This window comes from Chelonia mydas, chromosome 2, assembly GCF_015237465.2.
Source record: "Chelonia mydas isolate rCheMyd1 chromosome 2, rCheMyd1.pri.v2, whole genome shotgun sequence".
NCBI lineage: Eukaryota > Metazoa > Chordata > Testudines > Cheloniidae > Chelonia > Chelonia mydas.
This window is the reverse complement of record NC_057850.1, coordinates 10,467,689-10,488,785: the sequence shown is the minus strand read 5'-3', so window position 1 is coordinate 10,488,785 and position 21,097 is coordinate 10,467,689. Positions and strand designations below refer to the sequence as shown.

The 21,097-nt window shown below is 42.8% G+C and overlaps 1 protein-coding gene across 8 annotated transcripts in view; it reads right to left on the bottom strand.

The window, feature by feature from the left end:
* The window catches only part of TRAPPC9 (trafficking protein particle complex subunit 9), an 806,968-nt gene that overhangs the window by 693,473 nt on the left and 92,398 nt on the right, over positions 1–21,097 (bottom strand). For all 8 annotated transcript variants that reach the window (XM_037891970.2, XM_043539048.1, XM_043539044.1 and 5 more), the window contains exon 12: positions 9,084–9,169. In XM_037891970.2, coding sequence (XP_037747898.1) covers positions 9,084–9,169 — 86 coding nt within the window. The remainder of the gene's footprint in view (positions 1–9,083; positions 9,170–21,097) is intronic.

The window sequence follows — 21,097 nt, the reverse complement described above, 5'->3', positions numbered from 1 at the left end:
CCAATCTCTATCATGAAAGTGCAATTTACAGATGTAGGGGTTTTTTGTTATATAACTGCACTCACAAACAAAACAATGTAAAACTTTAGAGCTACAAGTCCACTCAATCCTACTTCTTGTTCAGCCAATCACTAAGAGAAACAAGTTTGTTTACATTTACAGGAGATAATGTTGCCCACTTCTTAATTACAATGTCACCAGAAAGTGAGAACAGGTGTTCACATGGCACTGCTGTAGCTGACGTTGCAAGGTATTTACGTGCCAGATGAACTAAAGATTCATATGCCTCTTCATGCTTTGGCCATCATTCCAGAGGACGTATTTCCATGATGATGACGCTCGTTAAAAAAATAATGCATGAATTAAATTTGTGACTGAACTCCTTGGGGGAGAATTGTACGTCTCCTGCTCTGTTTTACCCACATTCTGCCATATATTTCATGTTATAGCAGTCTTGGGTGATGACCCAGCACATGCTGTTCATTTTTAAAACCCTTTCACTGCAAATTTGACAAAATGCAAAGAAGACACCAATGTGAAATTTCTAAAGATAGATACAGCACTTGACTGAAGATTTAAGAATCTGAAGTGCGTTCCAAAATCTGAGAAGGATGAGGTGTGGAGCATGCTTTCAGAAGTCTTAAAAGAGCGCCACTCAGATGCGGGAACTACAGAACCCGAACCACCAAAGAAGAAAAATCAACCTTCTGCTGGTGGCATCTGACTCTGACGATGAAAATGAACATGTGTCAGTCCACACTGCTTTGGATCGTTATCGAGCAGAACCCATCAGCAGCATGGACCCATGTCCTCTGGAATGTTGGTTGAAGCATTAAGGGAAATATGAATCTTTAGCACATCTGGCATGTAAATATCTTGCGACGCCGGCTACAACAGTGCCATGCCAAAGCCTGTTCTCACTTTCAGGTGACACTGTAAACAAGAAGCAGGCAGCATTATCTTCTACAAATGTAAACAAACTTTTCTGTCTGAGTGACGGCTGAACAAGTAGGAGGACAGAGTGGACTTGTAGGCTCTAAAGTTTTACATTGTTTTGTTTTTGAATGCAGGCACTTTTTGGACATAATTCTACATTTGTAAGTTCAACTTTCATGGTAAAGAGATTGCACTACAGTACTGGTATTAGGTGAATTGGAAAATATTTTTTTTTTTTTTTACAGTGCAAATATTTGTAATCAAAAAATATAAAGTGAGCATTGTACACTCTGTATTCTGTGTTGTAAACGAAATCAATATATTTGAAAATGTAGAAAACATCCAAAAATATTTAAATAAATGGTATTCTATTATTAACAGCGTGATTAATTTTTTTTATCACGTGATTAATGACACGATTAATTTTTTTAATCGCTTGACAGCCCTAATAACCACCTTGTTGGAGACCCGAGGGCATGGCCACTAGTTAAGTCGAGGGGATGGAAGGCCATAAGGGTCGAGGAGGTCTTCCTGCTGAAGGCCTAAGGGCTTCTTCTTAACCCCCCTTAATAGAACTCAGGCCTGGCTGGTTTGAGTAAGCTCTTTTGCTCTTAAAACAATGTTGCAGCCGCAGATAATGCCTTATAGTGTAAGGTTTGCTGACGCCAAGTTAAAGATAATAGGAGAGAAACAACTACAAGGCCAGACAGAACGTGCTGGCTGTTTAAGTTGCTAGGAATGCTTGTTAAGGGTTGCAGGAAATAAACATTGTTGTAACCCATATAAGGAAGGCAGAGTATTTGTGCAAAGTTTTAATTGGCTGATGTGTAGTGCAGTAGCATTAAGGAATATAAAAGTGTGTGTAATGACCTGCTCTGGTGTGCAGGATTTGAGATTCTATTCTCCCTGTACCTTATTTGCAGCTGCAAATAAACTTTTCTGCTTCTCCACCCCGTTGTGATTATTGAGTGAAGCACATCGGGTAACGAACCCCTGCTGTTGTTTTGCCTTTCGGCACTGGGTGCCGGCAACAACCTAAATAAAATGTGACAGGTGAAAAATTGCTAAAATTAAATGGGAATACTAAATTATTTGACGTAAGAGGAACAACAGACTGTTTAACTATAGAGCAGTACAGGAAAGAGCTTAGTTTTAGAGGGGTTTTTTTGTTTTTAAAGAAGGCTTATCTCAAAATGACCTGAAGAACTCTGTGTAAGTTCTAAAGCTTGTCTCTTTCATCAACAGAAGTCGGTCCAATAAAAGATATTACCTCACCCACGTTGTCTCTATCTCAATTTGACACATGGTATCCAAAATTACACTGTGTTGATAAAAATCAAACTAGCAATCGTTGCAACATATTTCTGTTATAATGCAGTGGTTGTGCAGCCTCATTCTAAGACTCTTAATTCTTAAACATTATCTGAATCTAATAACCTTTCTACAGAATTACCATTAGTTACGAAGGGAGAAGCAAAATAAGCATTAGGAAGAGACTGTCACAGTGTAAGAGATAAGCAGCTTCAAGTGTATCATCATACATCAGGCACTGCCACCATTATGTGCCATTATCTGGTGCAACTTTGGAGTGTTTAAGTACAAAGACCATAGGAAAAGGGTAAAAGATTTCTCAGTCAAAGAAAACAACTAAAATAAACCTTACTGTGCATAAGAGTTCCAACACTAAGGCTGAAGCCAAGATGCTTAACGTTAAATCTAAATCAACACAGATAAGCATCACAATACGACATATCTAGCATGTATAAATGACAAGTCTGATATTTTGCTACTTGCCATGAGTAGAACTCAACAATATTTGTCCAACATTGCCCTCTAGTGCTTAGAAATCTTTAGATTAACATTAACAATTAAATAAAGAAGCCTGAATCAGGGTCAATATCATTTACCTGAAAACACTGTAAATGTTTTACAAGTACATGATACTGTTGGGGGGGAAGGGAAGCGGTAGTTGGGAGATGTTTTTCCCCCTTGGAAAATCTTGTGCTGTGCTTTTTACAGCAGTAATAATACTGAACCAGTTCTCATTCTTAAGTTCTCAATGTCTAAGTACTCAGAAAACTTTACGCCCGTCCATAAATAACTCATGTGTTCCTGCTCTACATAAGGTATTACCACTATATTAAGTACCGTTTGATTGTAATACTGATAGCAAATAATGTATGCATCCACTTTTTTCCACAGACTACCCCTTCCCAAAAAAAAAGGTTTAGGCAAGAAACAGAACAGATTGGGATGTGATTTTTGTTTGTTTTTATACGAGAAGCATTATGTAGATCAGGGGTGGGCAAACTATGGCCCGGGGGCCGCATAGAATCATAGAATAACGGAGTTTGAAGGGACCTCTGGAGGCCATCTAGTCCAACCCCCTGCCCAGAGCAGGACCAATCCTAACTAAATCATCCCAGCCAGGCTTTGTCAAGGCTGACCTTAAAAACTTCTAAGGAAGGGGATTCCACCACCTCCCTAGTAACACATTCCAGTGTTTCACCACCCTCCTCGTGAAAAAGTTTTTCCTAATATCCAACCTAAACCTCCCCCACTGCAACTTGAGACTATTACTCCTTTTCAGGTCATCTGCTATCACTGAGAATAGTCTAGATCCATCCTCTTTGGATCCACCTTTCAGGTAGTTAAAAGCAGCTATCAAATCCCCCTCATTCTTCTCTTCCGTAGACTAAACAATCCCAGTTCCCTCAGCCTCTCCTCATAACTCATGTGTTCCAGTCCCCTAGTCATTTTTGTTGCCCTCCGCTGGATGTTTTCCAATTTTTCCACATCCTTCTTGTAGCGTGGGGCCCAAAACTGGACACAGTACTCCAGATGAGGCCTCACCAATGTCGAATAGAGGGGAACGATCACGTCCCTCGATCTGCTGGCAATTCCCCTACTTGGCAACAAGGCCACACTGTTGACTCATATCCAGCTTCTCATCCACTGTCACCCCTAGATCCTTTTCTGCAGAACTGCTGCCTAGCCATTCAGTCCCTAGTCTGTAGCGGTGCATTGGATTCTTCTGTCCTAAGTGCAGGACTCTGCACTTGTCCTTCTTGAACCTCACCAGATTTCTTTTGGCCCAATCCTCCAATTTGTCTAGGTCCGTCTGTATCCTATCCCTACCCTCCAGCGTATCTACCTCTCCTCCCAGTTTAGTGTCATCCGCAAATTTGCTGAGGGTGCAATCCACACCATCCTCCAGATCATTAATGAAGATATTGAACAAAACCGGCCCCAGGACCGACCCTTGGGGCACTCCGCTAGATACTGGCTGCCAACTAGATATGGAGCCATCCGGCATCCGGCCCTCCGAATGTTTTAATCCGGTCCTCAAGCTCCAGCAGGGAAGTGGAGTCCGGGGCTTGCCCCACTCCATGCAGCTCCCGGAAGCAGCAGCACTTCCCCCATCCAGCTCCTACACACAGGGGCAGCCAGTGGGCTCCGCATGCTGCCCCCTTCCCAAGCGCTGCCCCCGCAGCTCCCATTGGCCGGGAACCAGAGCCAATGGGAGCTACAGGGGAGGAGCCTGCGGACAGGGCAGTGTGCAGAGCCCACTGGCTACCCCTATATGTAGGAGCCAGAGGGGACATGCCGCTGCTTCTGGGAGCTGCTTGAGGTAAGCGCCGCCAAAGCCTGCACCCCTGCTCCCCTCCCGTGCCCCAACCCCCTGCTCTCTCCCACCCTTCAAACTCCCCAGTCCCAGACCGGAGCACCATCCTGCACCCCCACCCCCACACCTCCAGCCAGAGGCCTTATCCCACCCCCTGCCCCAGCCTGGAGCCCCAGCCCGCACCCTGAACTCCTCATTTCTGGCCACACTCCAGAGCCCACACCCCCAGCTGGAGCCCACATCTCAACCCCCAATGTCGTGAGCATTCATGGCCCTCCATACAATTTCCATACCCAGATGTGGCCCTCGAGCCAAAAAGTTTGCCCACCCCGATGTAGATGTGTTATTTTTTTTAAAAAGTAATACAGGGCAAACTAGACTGTCTTGTTTGCAAATACCCTGTATGTCTCCTCATTCTACGTCTCTTCCTTTAGAGGGACACTAGAAACGATGTTTTTAGTTGATAAAAAATTGTTTGCTGATTCAACACACTTTCAGTAACATACCCTGAATTTTTCCTGAGAGCTCTTCTTTATTTAAAAAAAAAAAAAAAAAAAAGAAACCACACTAAGGGTTTTTGATCCCCTGCTGAGTTTATAAAGGCTATTTTGAGCAGTCAAAATTTTGAAAGCACCAAACATAGTAAGACCTACACCTATCTTTTCCCTTTGTTCTTTTTGTACATACTTGCCTACTACACCTCATCAATGTAGTTGTTACTGTTAAAAACCCTCTCACAGAGGCTGGGGGAAAAAAATGCATAGATGTGTACTCCCCCAAGAGCAGTGTGTGAAATAGATGCAACCGATCATCATCAAACTGTGAAACTGACCACAACGTGCTGGTAACACAAAGTCGACAAAAAGAAAAGCCACAATAACTGTAGAGGTTATTTTTAACAATAGTACATAAAAAGCTTTTGGATGGAAATGTGATTTCCAAATTTACAGTAGATTCATAACCACTAAATTCTTGTCCATTAAATAAATAAACCACATTCTATGCCAGTTACAAGAGTGAAATATGAGGACCGATTCTAAAATGTATGCTGCTGAATGGTATGGATTAGCCATTTTTAAAGTTACTTAAATTATATTAATATATATTTCTCAAACTATTTTCTAGCCATACATGTGCTGTTTTCCAACATTCAATCATTAAAAATAGTTTATATCAAATGTTTCTTTGTATTTGTTAGTCTTCTTAGAACTAAGCACCTTCCAGGACAAGTTCTGTATGTCTGACTGATCAGCTCAAGTAAACAAGAGTATTTTCAATCCATTAATCTTGTAATTATCACCATAAAGAGAAGAAAATTACATTTATCCAGTAAGATTCCAGAATTTTCCGAGCCTCTCGTATAAACATGCATTTGTCTTCAATGTGAAAACTAATAAATATCAAAGAAAACAATAAAGATGCTACACTCTTAGGGAACTTAGCCCCCCGAGTGTTTCTCCAAACTATTCTAATATTAGGCCTCAGCAGAGTTCAACAACAGAAACATCTTTTAAAACACCAGATTTTGCAGAACGCTGTGCCAAATAAGATTTACAAAGGCCTGTGGTAGCATTTTGCAACATTGAGGCAGAAGAGGGTTTGGCAACTGCAGCAGGGGTAGGAGCTGGAGTGCTTATCGCTGGGCAAGTTTTGACAGAATTTGAGTTTCTTGAGACTAAGCAAAGTATACACCTAGAATTTCAATTGTGCATCCAGGACACTGACATTCATTCCTAAGTTGGCCCCAGTACCCAGGTTAATGAAACAATTTTTACTCCTCAACATAATCTGAGTGGATATCATGAAGGCTGGTTTGCTTTTTTTAGTTTGTTCCTGTTTCGGTTTGTGTATGTTTGTCCGAACTATCTTTTGTAAGAACTTGTCTTGCTATGGCTGGCCCTAGGTACCCGATAAGTGTTCTGACATCACCTTCTCTGATCAAGCCTATGATTTCCCCTGCCTTCTGGATCACAATACAAACTTGTTTTACCTAATCCACCTCTGCATTCTAGTGACAAGTATTGCAATTCACCTTCCTATTGACAAAACCTCTCACTGAATCAGAATTTGCACGATGTGGAGACAAGGAAAAGACCAGATCTTAGAGGTGTTACAGAACAAGATTTAGACATGACCTGGAAGTGTGGGGAAAGAGGAGAGGGGCCCAAATTGTGTGGCTGAGTGACAGAAGATAGCATTGCTGTCAGCAGGAACAGAAAAGGTGGGAAGCAAAGAGGTCTTGGGAGTTCTAAGCAGTTCAAATTTCATAGATTTCTTAAGCCAGAAGAACCATTATGACCACCTGGTCTGACCTCCTGAATAACACAAGCCATAGAACCTTACCAGTTAATTTCGGTTTCAAGCCCATATAGCTTCCGTTTGAGCTATAGCATCTCTTTTACAAATATATGCAGTCTTAAGTGATTGAGAATCCACTATATTCCTAGGTATGTAGTCCTAATGTTTAATTACCCTCCCTGTTAAAAACCTATGCCTTATTTCTAGTCTGAATTTGTCTAGCTTCTAGGCTTTCAGACATATTAAGATAAAAGCAAAAACATCCTCGAGGATATGTTAGAGAAACAGACAAAGATGTAAGATTGGATGGGTGGAATCAGATCAGGAGTGGAGGTACATTTATGTATTATCAGATTAAAGGTGGCAGGGATAAGGGAAAGGGTGTAGGAGCAAGAAGAGCAGGCGAAAGACAAAGCCCGGTAGGATCCCAAGTTCTAGGCTGTTGGGAAATGAGGAACAGAAGGATTCAAAAGAATATGAGTACTTGTGGCACCTTAGAGACTAACCAATTTATTTGAGCACGAGCTTTCGTGAGCTACAGCTCACTTCATCGGATGCATACTGTGGAAACTGCAGAAGACATTATATACACAGACACCATGAAACAATACCTCCTCCCACCCCACTCTCCTGCTGGTAATAGCTTATCTAAAGTGATCATCAAGTTGGGCCATTTCCAGCACAAATCCAGGTTTTCTTAATATGTAAAGACGGCACAGGAGAGAGTGTGGGAAAGGAGAAGAAGAGAAATCATGCACACTGATGGATTGAAGGATAATGGAAGGGAAACAGGTGGGCAGTACTGAAGGAGATAAAGTGATTGTCACAAAAAGGGAAAGGCAAATGAAAAGTCATAGAACAAGTAGCATTTAGTGAAAACAAGGTTGAATGAGTGGCCCTTTTGATAAGTCGATGTGTTGATTGAGAGTTTAAGGTCAAAGAAGGAGGGAGGCTAAGCACCAGACAGCACATCAATACTGCAGTTGGCCAGGATGAAGGTGAGAGAATGTGATTGTTATGAGAAGGAGAATCAGGTGTCAAATCAGACTAAAATGGATGGGAAGGAGTCAGGTGAACTGTAGATGACCACCAAAAAATCAATATACATTATTAAACCGAAAAGCATAAAATTTATATTAAACCATAAACTTTTAGTTGATCAAATGGCAAGACCAAGAAATTTATATTTGATTCTTGTCATAATATGCAAACTTTTTGATCACAAAAATGCACGTACAATACCAGAGCACATTTGAACAACTGAATCAAAAAACTTATTTTGTACTGATAAGACCACAGAAATTCACAACAGCATCCCTCAGTAAAGCACTATATATATTTTTAGAACACTGACTAGGGAATTAAAAATAACTGAAGTCATGAACTTATATGATTTGAATGTCTGCTTTCCTCAGGGATGACAATAAAAATGAAACCCAAAAGGACTTCAACAAATAATGAATTTTTATGATGTGTAGCCAAAGATTTTAGTTTATTGCTCGTTTATTATGTGGTTACGATTAACTAACATAAGTCATGTCATATATAATCGTATGTTAAACAGACTTAAGTTGTAGGATTATAGAAGAATAAAATTGATCAGCAGGTAATATCAGTTTGTCAAGTGGAGTCCTTGAGATCTCAGATGAACTTTTTAAATACAGTAACTCCCCACTTAACATCGTCCCAGTTAACATGGTCTCGTTAATAGGTCGCTGATCTATTAGAGAACATATTCCTTTAAAGTCCTGCAATGTTCCCTTATAACGCTGTTTGGCTCCCCCTGCCCCATGCTCCTGCCCGAGAGTGCCGGGCAAGCGGGCAGAACGGGGCAAGCTCCTGCACCCCGACCCCGCTCCGCCACTGCCTCAACCAAGCTTCATAATAATCATTGGTGAGTACAGTATTCGTTTGTTTAAAATTATTTAAAACGTATACTATATATGTATATAACTTCTTTTGTCTGGCGAAAAAAATCTCCCTGGAACCTAAACCCCTCTATTTACATTAATTCTTATAGGGAAACTGGATTGGAGTAACAACAGAAGGTGAGAAGGGCTGAATGAGGCAATGTTATATGACTGAGACTTTATCTTTATCGGTTGAATACAGTTTTAACAGTTTGCTTTACATAAAAACAATACTGGAAAATTGAACAGTGCAGAATTGAAAAAATATTGTGTCACAAAATAATGATAAAAGAACAATTTGGAAAAATACATACCATGTTTTCTACTCTGAGTTCAAAAGGCATAGGATTGTACACCATCAGCTGAACTTCACATACATCTCCTTGGACCCACTGGAAGTCTGTAAAAAATAATTACACATTTAAAACCGGAAGTGTACCATAACAGCAGTCCTAACTGCTGCTGACATATTGCTACAGAGCTGCTAGTACTCAGAGCTATCCCTACGGTCAAATGTAAATTCCCAGATAACCTCCACAACCCAGTTTCCTGCTGAAGTGAGCACCTTTCCAGACTACTGTACCCCTTTCAGGAGTCTGATGTGTCTTGCATACCCCCACGTTTCACCTCACTTAAAAATTACTTGCTTACAAAATTAGACAAAAATACAGAAGCGTCACAGCACACTGTTACTGAAAAATTGCTTATTTTCCCATTTTTACCATATAATTCTAAAATAAATCAACTGGAATATAAATATTGTACATACATTTCAACGTATAGTATATAGAGCAGTATAAACATGTCATCGTCTATATGAAATTTTAGTTTGCACTGACTTTGCTAGTGCTTTTTATGTAGCCTGTTGTAAAACTAGGCAAATATCTAGATGAGTTGATGTACCCCCGGAAGACCTCCACGTACCCCCAGAGGTACATATACTCCTGGTTGAAAACCATTGTGTTAGGGGACTGGAAGTGCAAAGGCTAGAGGTGGATTGGTTACCTTAATGAGCTGGGAGACCGTACAAATAAAATAAATGGCAGTTCTTGTCCCAAAAAGCTTAATCCTATGAGGTACTAAGTACTCTGGTAACAATCCAAAAACGCACTTAAACACATGCTTAGCTTTAAACACTTGAGAAGTACCATTGGCTTCTGTGGTGGCTACTTACATGCTGAGGTGCTTTTCTGGATCTGGGCCAGAGTGCTCAGCACCTCATGGAATCAAGTACCAGAATGCAACAGGATGGTAAGGAGTGAACACAACACAGGGAAAGAATGAGGAAAGAGTGGCAGTAATAGGAACACAAGTTTTCATGTATATGAGCTGAGTATGATTTGGCAGCTTCATTTATTTAAAAAGATAAGAGGAACAGTGACACTGATAAATCAATCACTAACAGGAGACCTGATTAACCATTAGTTGAGAACCTCATGTACTCCCTTTTAATTCTCTTCAGGAAAGAGTAGGTAACTTGGGAGCTTTATTGAGGGTGGCAAGAAAGTCTCAGAACTAAGTATGTACCATACCAAGTACAGAGACATAAGTGGAGACATACCAACATTACAAACTAAATTCATTCAATTTTAGAAGTATAAACAAGCATGAGGATTAAGGGGAAAGATCAAGGAATACCACTACTAGTAATTGGGAGATGCTTAATCACAGAGGTCTCACTATAGTAGTAGTTGGAATGCAGAGATTCTGGTTGCAACTTTTAAAGTATTTCAGCGCTCTGGCTTTCTCCATATTTTAACATACCTTGTTAGCACCCCCTTGTCAAGATAATATTAGTAAGTGGACTGCATAAATCAAGACTTGTTGTTTAATATGAAACTAATTCACATGCTGAAATTGGCTGTACTAAAATTACACATTCACAACCATTTACTACTGTCTGATTACATTTTCTTAGCAATATTACAGAAGGCTTAAGGGATAGGTTTTTAATGAAAATATTTAACTCCAATTAATGCTAGCAGGAATTAAGGACATGCACTGTGAGACAAATATAACCTCTTAAAAAGCATAAAATCTGCAAATGAAAACTATCAGACAAATTGCTGATTGAATGAAGAATATTATTTATACACCATAACTTGTGATTTTTTGTTAGTGCCCAAAATGAAGTAGACACTTTCCAATTACATCAAGAGGCCATTACTCATACACAGAGCATAGACTAAAGATGAATTCCTTACAGTCAAACAGTAATTTTTACACTATTTATAAATCAAATGAATAAATACACTACAACCCTCACAGAATCTGGAAGGGTGAGTTACAAGCACAACAACATGCCGAGATGTCAATATTTGATCATTCCAAGTCTCTCTCAAAGCAAAGACACTCAAATGATGGATTTCAATTCTGTAAGTAACTACTGAAAACAAAAAGAACGAGGAGTACTTGTGGCACCTTAGAGACTAACAAACAACTTACTGAAAACAAGAAACCTACTGTAAGCTATACTATGCAGATCAGTTATCTATTTGGCCTTATTATTAGCAAAAAGTATATGAGGAAACAGCTGTGGACTTGGGATCCGGAAAGGAAAAGTTAATAACAATTGTACAAATTTATTAACTCAAAGAAATTTCAATTTTTCTGTTTAGTACCACTATTTACTATTTGTATTGTGGCAGGACCCAGAGATCCCAACTAGATCATAGCCTTACTGGGCTTGATGCTGTACAAACATCAGTAGAGGTAGTCCATGCCCCAAATTGCTTACAGTCTAATTTAAGACAAGGCTAAACAAGTAACAGAAAATCAGAGGAAATGGGGGAGAGGGGATAACTAACATTAACGAAAAAGTGAGGTGACAGAATCTAGCATTTTCAAATTTTTTCATAGTGTAGACATTACAATAGAGAAATTCTTTCATAGACCATATCTTCATTCATTCACAATTGCACAGACCATTTCTACTCAGGATATTAGAAAAGGATTTCATATATTTTAATTGTATAAAATGAAATTTAGCAACTAGGAAGGAGGAAAGTCAACATCGTATGACTAGTCAACTTGCCATAAAGTACTTGTGAAGTGCTCCACATCCCTTAATTTGAAAACATTAGGTCAATCATATGTATAGTTTAATGGTTCTAAACCAACTTTGAAAGTTTTTAAAATACCTTATCAAACAAACTCCTGTGCTGCCTTAACATTCACCTCCTTTCCAACCTTCATCCTTCCCTGAAAAAACAAATCCGCGGCTCCCTTCCAATTATTTTTATATTTATCTCTCCCTTCTATATACAACATATATCCAAACACTTCCCTGTGCAGCATTATTAGGTTTTCTTTTTTATGATAGAAAAATATAAACTGTCCTTATTGCTCTCTCAAACAAGAGAGTCTTTCCCTGCTGCCCAGTGCAGGGGTGGGTCCTTGCAAGTGTGAGCTGCAACAGGACAGAAACGTCAATGAACAGTTATGGTGTATGTGCTCTAAGGTCACTAGTCTCTAAGGTGCCACAAGTACTCCTTTTCTTTTCTTTTGCAAATACAGACTAACATGGCTGCTACTCTGAAACTAGTTCAGGACTGTAATGGTACTGCCAGGGCCTGCCCATACCTAATCCTCTATTCATTTTCCCATTTTCTCACTCATCCCCCATAGAAGAGTCAATTGCCAAGCTCCACAACAGTGCACTGAGGTCCAAAATTGCTGACATCCTTAGGATTCCTGAGATGGTAAAGGGAAACCCGCTGGTGCTGCTAGAAGCAGATGGGGTGGTGGAGCCACATGACACCCCAAATTCCTGGCTCCATGGAAGATTAGGAGCAGAGGGGTCTTGGCTACCTCCGTTTCCTACCTCTTAGTGCTCCTGGCAGGCCCAGCTGACAAAATCATCCTTCCTGGAGCCTTTTTAAAGGGCCACTCCACATGACAAAACTTTCAGGAGATATTTAGCCCATATTGCACTGTTGGAAGGAGAAGGGGTAGTGGTCCCCAACCTTTCTTGTGGGAATAGCATATTGTTATTCCCAGAAGACTGTGGTGGGCGCCTGACACGTCGCCACCGAAAAGCAGCAGCGGGAAGAAGCGTCGCTGCTGCAACGGCAACGCTTCTCGGGGGCATTTCGGCGGTGGGGTGTCCTGCGGGCGCACAAAAATGCCCCAGCAGGCACTACGTTGGGGACCCCTGCGGTAGCTGAAGCCACATATTCTCAAAAATACTAGCTTTGCAGGGAGAAGTTGTGGGATTCATCTAGCCCCTGCCACATATTCTCAAAAATACTAGCTTTGCAGGGAGAAGTTGTGGGATTCATCTAGCCCCTGCCACTTACTAACAGCCATTATGAATGGTATACTAGTCAAATAAAACTATGAAACGTTATTAGGTGGTTCCTACTGGGGATATATTGTACACTCTTACTTCTGTAGATGCTAAGTCAGTATTTTATAACACTGATCACTTTAACTGGGTCACAAATATCTTTGGTTTTATTTCTCATAACCATGATACTAAAGCTATTTAATAGGACTATAATAATCCAATATAATCTTTAAAATATAATCAATTCCAAAAAAGCTTATCAGCTTATGAGAGCTAAAGAGCTGTAAGCAGTTTCTTAATACTCTTCTCAAGGGCTGCATTTCCCTTTGGGTTTTCACTAATATTTGACTTCCTTCACTATAATGATGATTTATTCAATTATACACTAGGACCCATCTGCAAAGTAATACAAGGTAATGAACCAGGATTATTTGTAACAACTTCAATAAGCTACCAGTTGTTTAGAATATCACAAGAACTATCCAGAGAGAATAAATTGCTGATTATTTTTTCGACCTATAGTTCGGTAAATTAAATATATTTCTTCAAAGTATTGGCTTTTGTCATTGCTTGAAAGAAGTACCTTGAATATCTTGAGTTTCTTACAAGATACTTAAGACATGATAAGAAGCAGTGGTGGAGCCCACAAGCCATAACAGAGGGCGGTCATCCTCCCAGCACTCTTTAAATGTATGTAGGGTGCCTTTTCAAGCATATTTCTCAATTGAAAAATGACCACCAATCACCCATCCCCTCCCCAAGTTAGTTAGAAAACCTGACTTTACTAATGGCTTTGTTCCTCGTATGCTTTGAATTAAAAAGAATTAAGACCAATAATGTAGAAGCAATTTGAAAAGTGGGTATACTTTACAATGCATATACTGAAGGTGGTTTGAGCTTTCAAAGGTCACAAACAGCCTGAATATCCCCTTAGACTGGATCACTCACCTGACATCTAGCAAGTGAAGTCTCTGCTCCTGACTATTAGCATGTGGCTTTGGGAAAAAAACACAAGAGGAAAATGTCCTGGTTATTGTGAAACGGCAACACCACCTTAGGAAGGAAGGCCGGGTGAGGATGTAGCTGGACTTTGTCCTTGAAGAAAACCATGTATGATGGTTCCAAAATAAGGGCCCTGATTTCCGAGACCCTCCTGTCTGAGGTGATGGCCACCAGGAAGCCACATTCCAGGACAAGTAGAGTAAGGAGCGTGTTGCCAAAGGCTCAAAGGGGGCCCCCACGTGTCTCAGTAGTGCCAAGTTGAGGTCCCAAGACTGGATACGCTGCTTCACCTGTGTGTATAGCCTATCCAGTCCCTTAAGAAAACAGCTACAGAGCTCATTAGCGAAAATTGACCTGCCATTCACCCTCAGGTGAAAGGCCGAGATAGCCACCAGGTGCACTCTAATTGAAGATACTGACAGCCCTTACTGCTTTAGGTGTGTAGCAAGTAGTCCAGAATACATGGAACCGTTGCCTGAGAGGGCAAGATCCCTTTCTGGCCTCGCCAGATTGAGAATCTCTTCCATTTTGCCAGATACATAGCCCTGCAGGACGGTTTTCTGCTCTGTAACAGGACCTGCTGAACCAAGTCCGAGCATGCCAGCTCCAAGGGGTTCAGCCATGGAGCTTCCAGGCTGTGAGATGGAGGGACTCGATGTTTGGATGCTGCAGATGCCTGTGATCCTGAGAGATTAGATCTGGAAACAGAGACAGGGCGATTGGTGTTTCTAAGGAGAGATTCAGGAGGGTGATAAAACAATGCTCCTGCGGTCAGGCCAGCGCTATCATGATCAAGCACGCCTCATCTCTTTTGACCTTCAGTAGAGCCCTGTGTATGAGTGGAATACATGGAAATGCATAGAAAAGATGGTCCTTCCAGGGGATAAGGAACACATTCGAGATCGAGCCCAGACAGATTCTGAAAGGAGCAGAACTGTGGGCACTACCTCTTGTATTTTGTTGCAAACAGGAGTACCTTGGGAGTCCAGCACCTCTGAAAAACATCCATCACAACGTCCAGGTGAATGGACCATGTGTGGTTGGTGAAGGATCTGCTGAGATGATCCGCTAGCACATTCTGAGCCCCTGAAAGGAAGGACTCTTCAAGACGAATCAAGCAGGTTATGCAGAATTCCCAGAGGTGGAGGGCTTCCTGGTATAGGTGAGAGGAGCATGCTCCACCCTGTCTGTTTATATAGAACATCGCCGTCATGTTGTCTGTAAGCAGTGACACACACTTGCCTTCGAGGTCAGGCTGCAATGCCTGACAAGCGAGATGTACTACTCCAAGTTCTCTCACATTGATGAAGTGAGAGCTCCTCCTGAGACCAGAGGACCCCCTGAGAACTCCTAGATGAGCTCCACAGCCCAGTTGGGAGGTGTCAGTGACCAGAGACATCCACGGTCGGGGTTTGGTGAATGGAACACCTGCACAGAGTGACCCCAGGTCCAACAGGAGGGAGGCCATCACATGATGGGGAAGTGTGACCACCACAGCCAAGCCGTCTTGGACACGATGGTATGCTGATGCTAGCCAGACTTGGAGTGCTCTGAGTCGCAACCTCATGTAATTTACCACATAAATGCAGGAAGCCATCTGCCCCAGATGCTTCAGAGAGATGCTTACCATGGTGCTAGGTTCCTTTCTGAGGTTCTGTATGATTGCTCCCAGCGATTGGAATCTGGCTTCCAGAAGGAAGGCTTTGGTTTGGACAGAGTCAAGGACCATTCCTATGAATTCTGTTCTTTGGGCGAGGTTTGACTTCTGAGTGTTCAACAACAGGCCTAGCCTCTGAAAGGTTGATAGTGTTGTTGAATGTGTGCCTCCACCTCAGATCTGGACTGGCCTCTGACCAGCCAGTCATATCGAGGTAGGGATGGATACACCTGCACCCTTTGCTTTCTCAGGAATGCCACGACCACTGCCATGCACTTCATAAAGACCTGAGGGGCTGCTGATAGACCAAAGGGCAGCACCGTGAACTGAGAGTGTATTTGTCCCACCATGAACCGGAGGAATCTCCTGTGGTCTTGAAGAATCGAGACGTGAAAGTACTCTTCTTTCAAGTCAAGAGCAGCATACCAGTCACCTAGATCCAAGTGACCGTGCGGAACTTCAGCTTCCTTATGAATTTGTTGAAGTTTTGCAGGTCTAGGATGAATCTGAGACCTCCCCTGGCCTTGAGGATTAGGAAATACCTGGAGTAAAACCCCTTGCCCCTTAACTCCAGACAAACCTCCTCTACCACTCCCAGCTGCAGAAACATTTGCACTTCTTGAATTAGAAGTTGCTCGTGGGAAGGGTCCCTGAAGAGGGACGGGGAGGGAGGGTGGAAAGGAGCGTAGGAACTGAATTCGAGTGTATCCCAGTCTTATCATGTGAAATACCCAGCGGTCCCAAGTAATATGGACTCTCCTCTGAAAAAAAGTGAGATAGTCAGTCCACAAAGATAGGGGAGGAAAGATCCTGACGGTACGCCATCTTCATGGATGCCTTCAAAAAGCCTGCTTGGCACTTGACCTTGGCATGGACAACCCTGATGTGTGGGCCAACAAGGGCTGGGGGCCACCTCTTATAGCCCCTACCCTGCTTTCTATCATAGCCCTGCCTTGGCTGTGACTGGTAGAAGCAAGGCAATGGCTGCAGGTTGAAGTGTTTTCTCAATGGGGTGGGGGTATGCAGACCCGAGTGTTCAACAACAGTCCTAGCCTCTGAAAGGTTGACAGTGTTAGTTGAATGTGTGCCTCCACCTCAGATCTGGACTGGCCTCTGAGACTTTAGCGTGGCCCTGGAGTCCTTCGAACTATGCAACTTGGCGTCCAATTGCTTGGAAAACAAGGACGTGCCCTCAAATGGTAGGTCCTGGATCATTTGCTGCACTCACAAGGCAGGCTCGAAGCCTAGCCAAGAGGACCTTCTCATCACCACAGCCAAAACTATGGTCTGTGCGGCTGACCGTGTGGCCACATCCAGAGCTGCCTGCAGGGACACATTTGCTACCACCCTGCCTCCCTCAACCAAAACTGAGAACTCGGCCTTGGAGTCCTGGGGCAGCAACTCCTTAAACTTCATCAATACACCCTGGGAGTTAAAGCTGTATCTGCTGAAGAGCACCTGCTGGTTAGCAATACGAAGCTGGAGGCTTAGGACTAGGTCCCTGTTGCCCCTGCCTCTCACGCTCGGTCTCTGCAGAGACCAACAGCGACCCAGGGAAGGAAGGGTATAAAGGCACTCAAGCCTCCTTGGGGGAACAAAATATTTGCATTCCACCCTCTTTGCCATAGGCTGCAGGGAGGCCGGGGTCTGCCACAGTGCATTGACAGATTCTATGATGGCACTGTTCAGGGGCAGGGCTACCCGGGAGGGGCCCCAACAGTGCCAAAATGTCCACCAGGGCATGGGATATTTGAAAAACTTCCTCTGCCTGGATTGCCAGGTTCTGTGTCACCCACCTCAATAGGTCCTGGTGTGCCCAGTGATCATCCTGTATAGGTGCAATCAAGGTACCCGCCACCTCCAGTGAGGAGGAAGAGGATCCCAGAACCGGTACCAGGCCTTGCTCCTGTTGGTCAGCTCCCAAAAGGTCCCGAGGTGCTGGCTCTTGTGCCACGGTACCGGGCTCAGTACCTTGGTTCTTTCCCTGTACTACCAGGGATGGGGACAGCAGCAGGGCCATAGTCTCAGACGCCATGAAGTATGGCCTGTGTGATTGGGGACCTTGGTCCTGATGAAAAACCCACGGAGTCCAGATGGGCCATTGCACAGACATTTGCCGCTCCTACGGGAGGTATAGGATTCCGGCTCTGATTACAAAACTGAAGATTCACTCCCCAGGGACCATGGGGGGCGGTGCCGGATGGTACCAGTGAGTGGTGCCAGGACAGAGATGACTAGGGCTGCTGCATCATGATCAGCTTTTCTTTAGATGGAACCTGGTGCCCGTAGCCACCCTCGTCTGCAGTGCCGGTTCACGTCTGGTCAGTGATGGCAGAACAAGGAGGAACAGCAGGTCCCATGCTGCCTGAACTGCCTGCCTGTCCCTCACAGAAGCCAGCGCAGAGGCCGAAGTGCTTGGTGCCGAGTAGAGATGACCCAGCTCCAAAGGGCCGCCTCCATTAGGAGAAACTTAAACCTCTGGTCCATTTCTTTTTGGGTCTAGGGCTTGAAGCCTTTACAAAATCTGCAACGATCACCCAGGTGAGATTCACCCAAATACCTGAGGAAAGTTGAGTAGGGATCACTGATGGGCATAGGCTTACGGCAAGCCTCGCACAGTTTAAACCCCAGAGACAGAGGCATGCCCCAGCACAGGGGCGGGAAGAATGCCGTTAAGCGGGGTCCTACTCTCTACTACTAGTTATCCACTTACTGTAACTCTAACAAAAGCTTTCAACTATTTACAGGTGAATACAAAAAAGTCCACTGGGGAGAGTTGCTTGGAACTAGCTGAAGCAATATTGGAACTATTAGCAATTAGCGATTGTCACTCGTAGAAAGAAGGAACTGAGAAGGCGACGGGTCGGCAGGCTCCTATATACAGCACCTTGAGGGCGCAACTCCAGGGGGCACCAAATCTGACCCAATGGATACCACTGAGGGGAAAACCTTCTAGCAACTGAGCACACGTCACGCACACACACACCTGCATGGGAATGGACATGAGCAAGCACTCGAAAAAGTACTGGTAGGTAAAGTACCATGAGAAGAAAAATCGAAGGGAAAAGGGAAGTTCAGGAGAATTGACAGTTTCTCAAAGAGACAATATTAAGAGTACTACACCAAACTATCCCGATGGGAAGGAAAGATAAGAATAGTGAAAGGCCAACATGGCTCCATCAGGAGCTCTTTAATAAATTAAAAATAAAAAAGGAATCCTTCAAAAAGTGGAAACATGGAAAAAATGCTACAGAAGAGTACAAAAAAATAGCACAAGCATGTAGGGACAAAATCAGAAAGGCTAGGGGACAAAATGAGTTACACCTAGCAAGGGACATAAAAGGGAATAAGAACAGGTTCTTTAAATACATGAGGAGCAAGAGAAAGATGAAAAAGTATAGGTCGTCTAATTAGTGGGGAAGGAGAGCTGATAACTAATGACATCAAGAAAGTGGAGGTGTTTAATGCCTATTTTGCTACACTCTTCACAAAAAGGTTACTGGTGACTATTCCTGGGGGAATTCTGCACCAAAAAATTAAAAATGCTGCACACAACATTTGAAAATTCTGCAAAGTGCTGCATATTTTATTTGTCAAAATAACAGTATAATCATGCCAGTTAAAATTTTGGTAATTTATTTCAAAATATTTGTCAGCAAGTATGTCTAACAACACAGACCAAAAAAAAAACAAAGAACAAAAAAAAAAGATTCTTGTAATTATTTTTTAACAAACAGATTCCTTACTAGGCACATTAATACAGAACTTTGTGTAATTCATTTAAATTACAATACAGAACTGTATTTCCTGTACCTGTCAGAAGCAGTGCAAAGGCTTGGGGGAGTCAGGGGTAATGGAGGAGCTGAGGGAGACGGAAGGAGGAGTCTAGGAGTGAACCTGGAGAGCGTTGGGTGTGGGTGGGAGATTTTTCTTTGGGGCGGGGATGGGATTATTAAGGTGTTGAAAAGGCTCCCCCATGCAGACCCTGGCTGACCCCAAGCCTCTCCCACTCAGTCAGGCACGTCTGCCCTGTCCCTGGACCCCTCATCCCCATGGGTCTCTACAGGACCCCCTCCCCTGTCCGCAGGCTCAGTGCTGTCACCCCATTAGATCCTGAGCCCATGCTCCAGTCTGTCCCCACCACTAGCCATTCTGAACCCCAGGCTGTGACCCCAGGAGCCCTGTGTGCCCCACTCTGTCCTAACCTGGCTCTGTGGGCAGGGTGCTATGATGAACTCTACTCCTGGGGGAAGAATTCTGCAGCACTGGACACAGAATTTTGTATTTTCCCACATAAAAATACATTTTGCCTAAAAAGTGCCACAGTTCTGCCTTTTGCCCACCAAAAACCGCTGTGGCACTAGAACACCCAAGATGAACACAGCTGGATGTTCTGGCACCACAGCAGCCTCTGGTGGGCAAAAGGCAGAACTGCAGCACTTTTTAGGCAAAATGTTTTTTTTATGAGGGAAAATACAGAATTATGTGAGACAGATGAATTCTGCACGTCCGCAGATGTGCAGAATTTCCCTCAGGAGTAATGTGACCAGATACACAACATAATATTAACAAGGAGGAAGGAATGCAAGCCAAAATAGGGAAAGTACAGGTTAAAGAATATTTAGATAAGTTAGATGTATTCTAGTCAGCAGGGCCTGACAAAATTCATCCTACAGTACTTAAGGAACTAGCTGAAGCAATATTGGAACCATTATCAATTATCTTTGAGAACCCATGAAAGACAGAAGAAATCCCAGAGGACTGTAGAAGGGCAAACATAGCACCTATCTTAAAAAGGAGAACAATGGTAAATTGGGGAATTGTAGACCCAGTATGCCTAATTTCAACACCTGGAAAGATACTGGAACAAATAATTAAAGAGTCAATTTGCGGGCATCTACAGAATAACAACAGTTAAGGAAAAGCCAGCATGGATTTGTCAAGAACACACCATGCCAAAGCAACCTAATCCCTTTGCTGAATGGAATCACTGGTCTAGTAGATTGTGGGGAAAGCAGTAGACATGATATCTCTTGATTTAATAAGGCTTTTGACACAGTCCCACATGATATTCTCATAAGAAAACTAGGGAAATGTAGTCTAGATGAATTTACTGCAAAGAGGATGCACAATTGGTTGAAAGACCAACTGCAAGAGTAGTTATCAATGATTTGCTGTCTAACTGGGAGGGCATATCTAATGGGGTCCTCAAGGGGTCAGCCACTATTCAATATTTTCATTAATAACTTGGATAATGGCATGGACAGTATGCTTATAAAATCTGCAGATGCCACCAAGCTGGGAGGGATTGCAAGAACTTTGAAAGCCAGGTTTAGAATTCAAATGGACCTGAAATGGGAGAATTGGTCTGAATTCAAAAA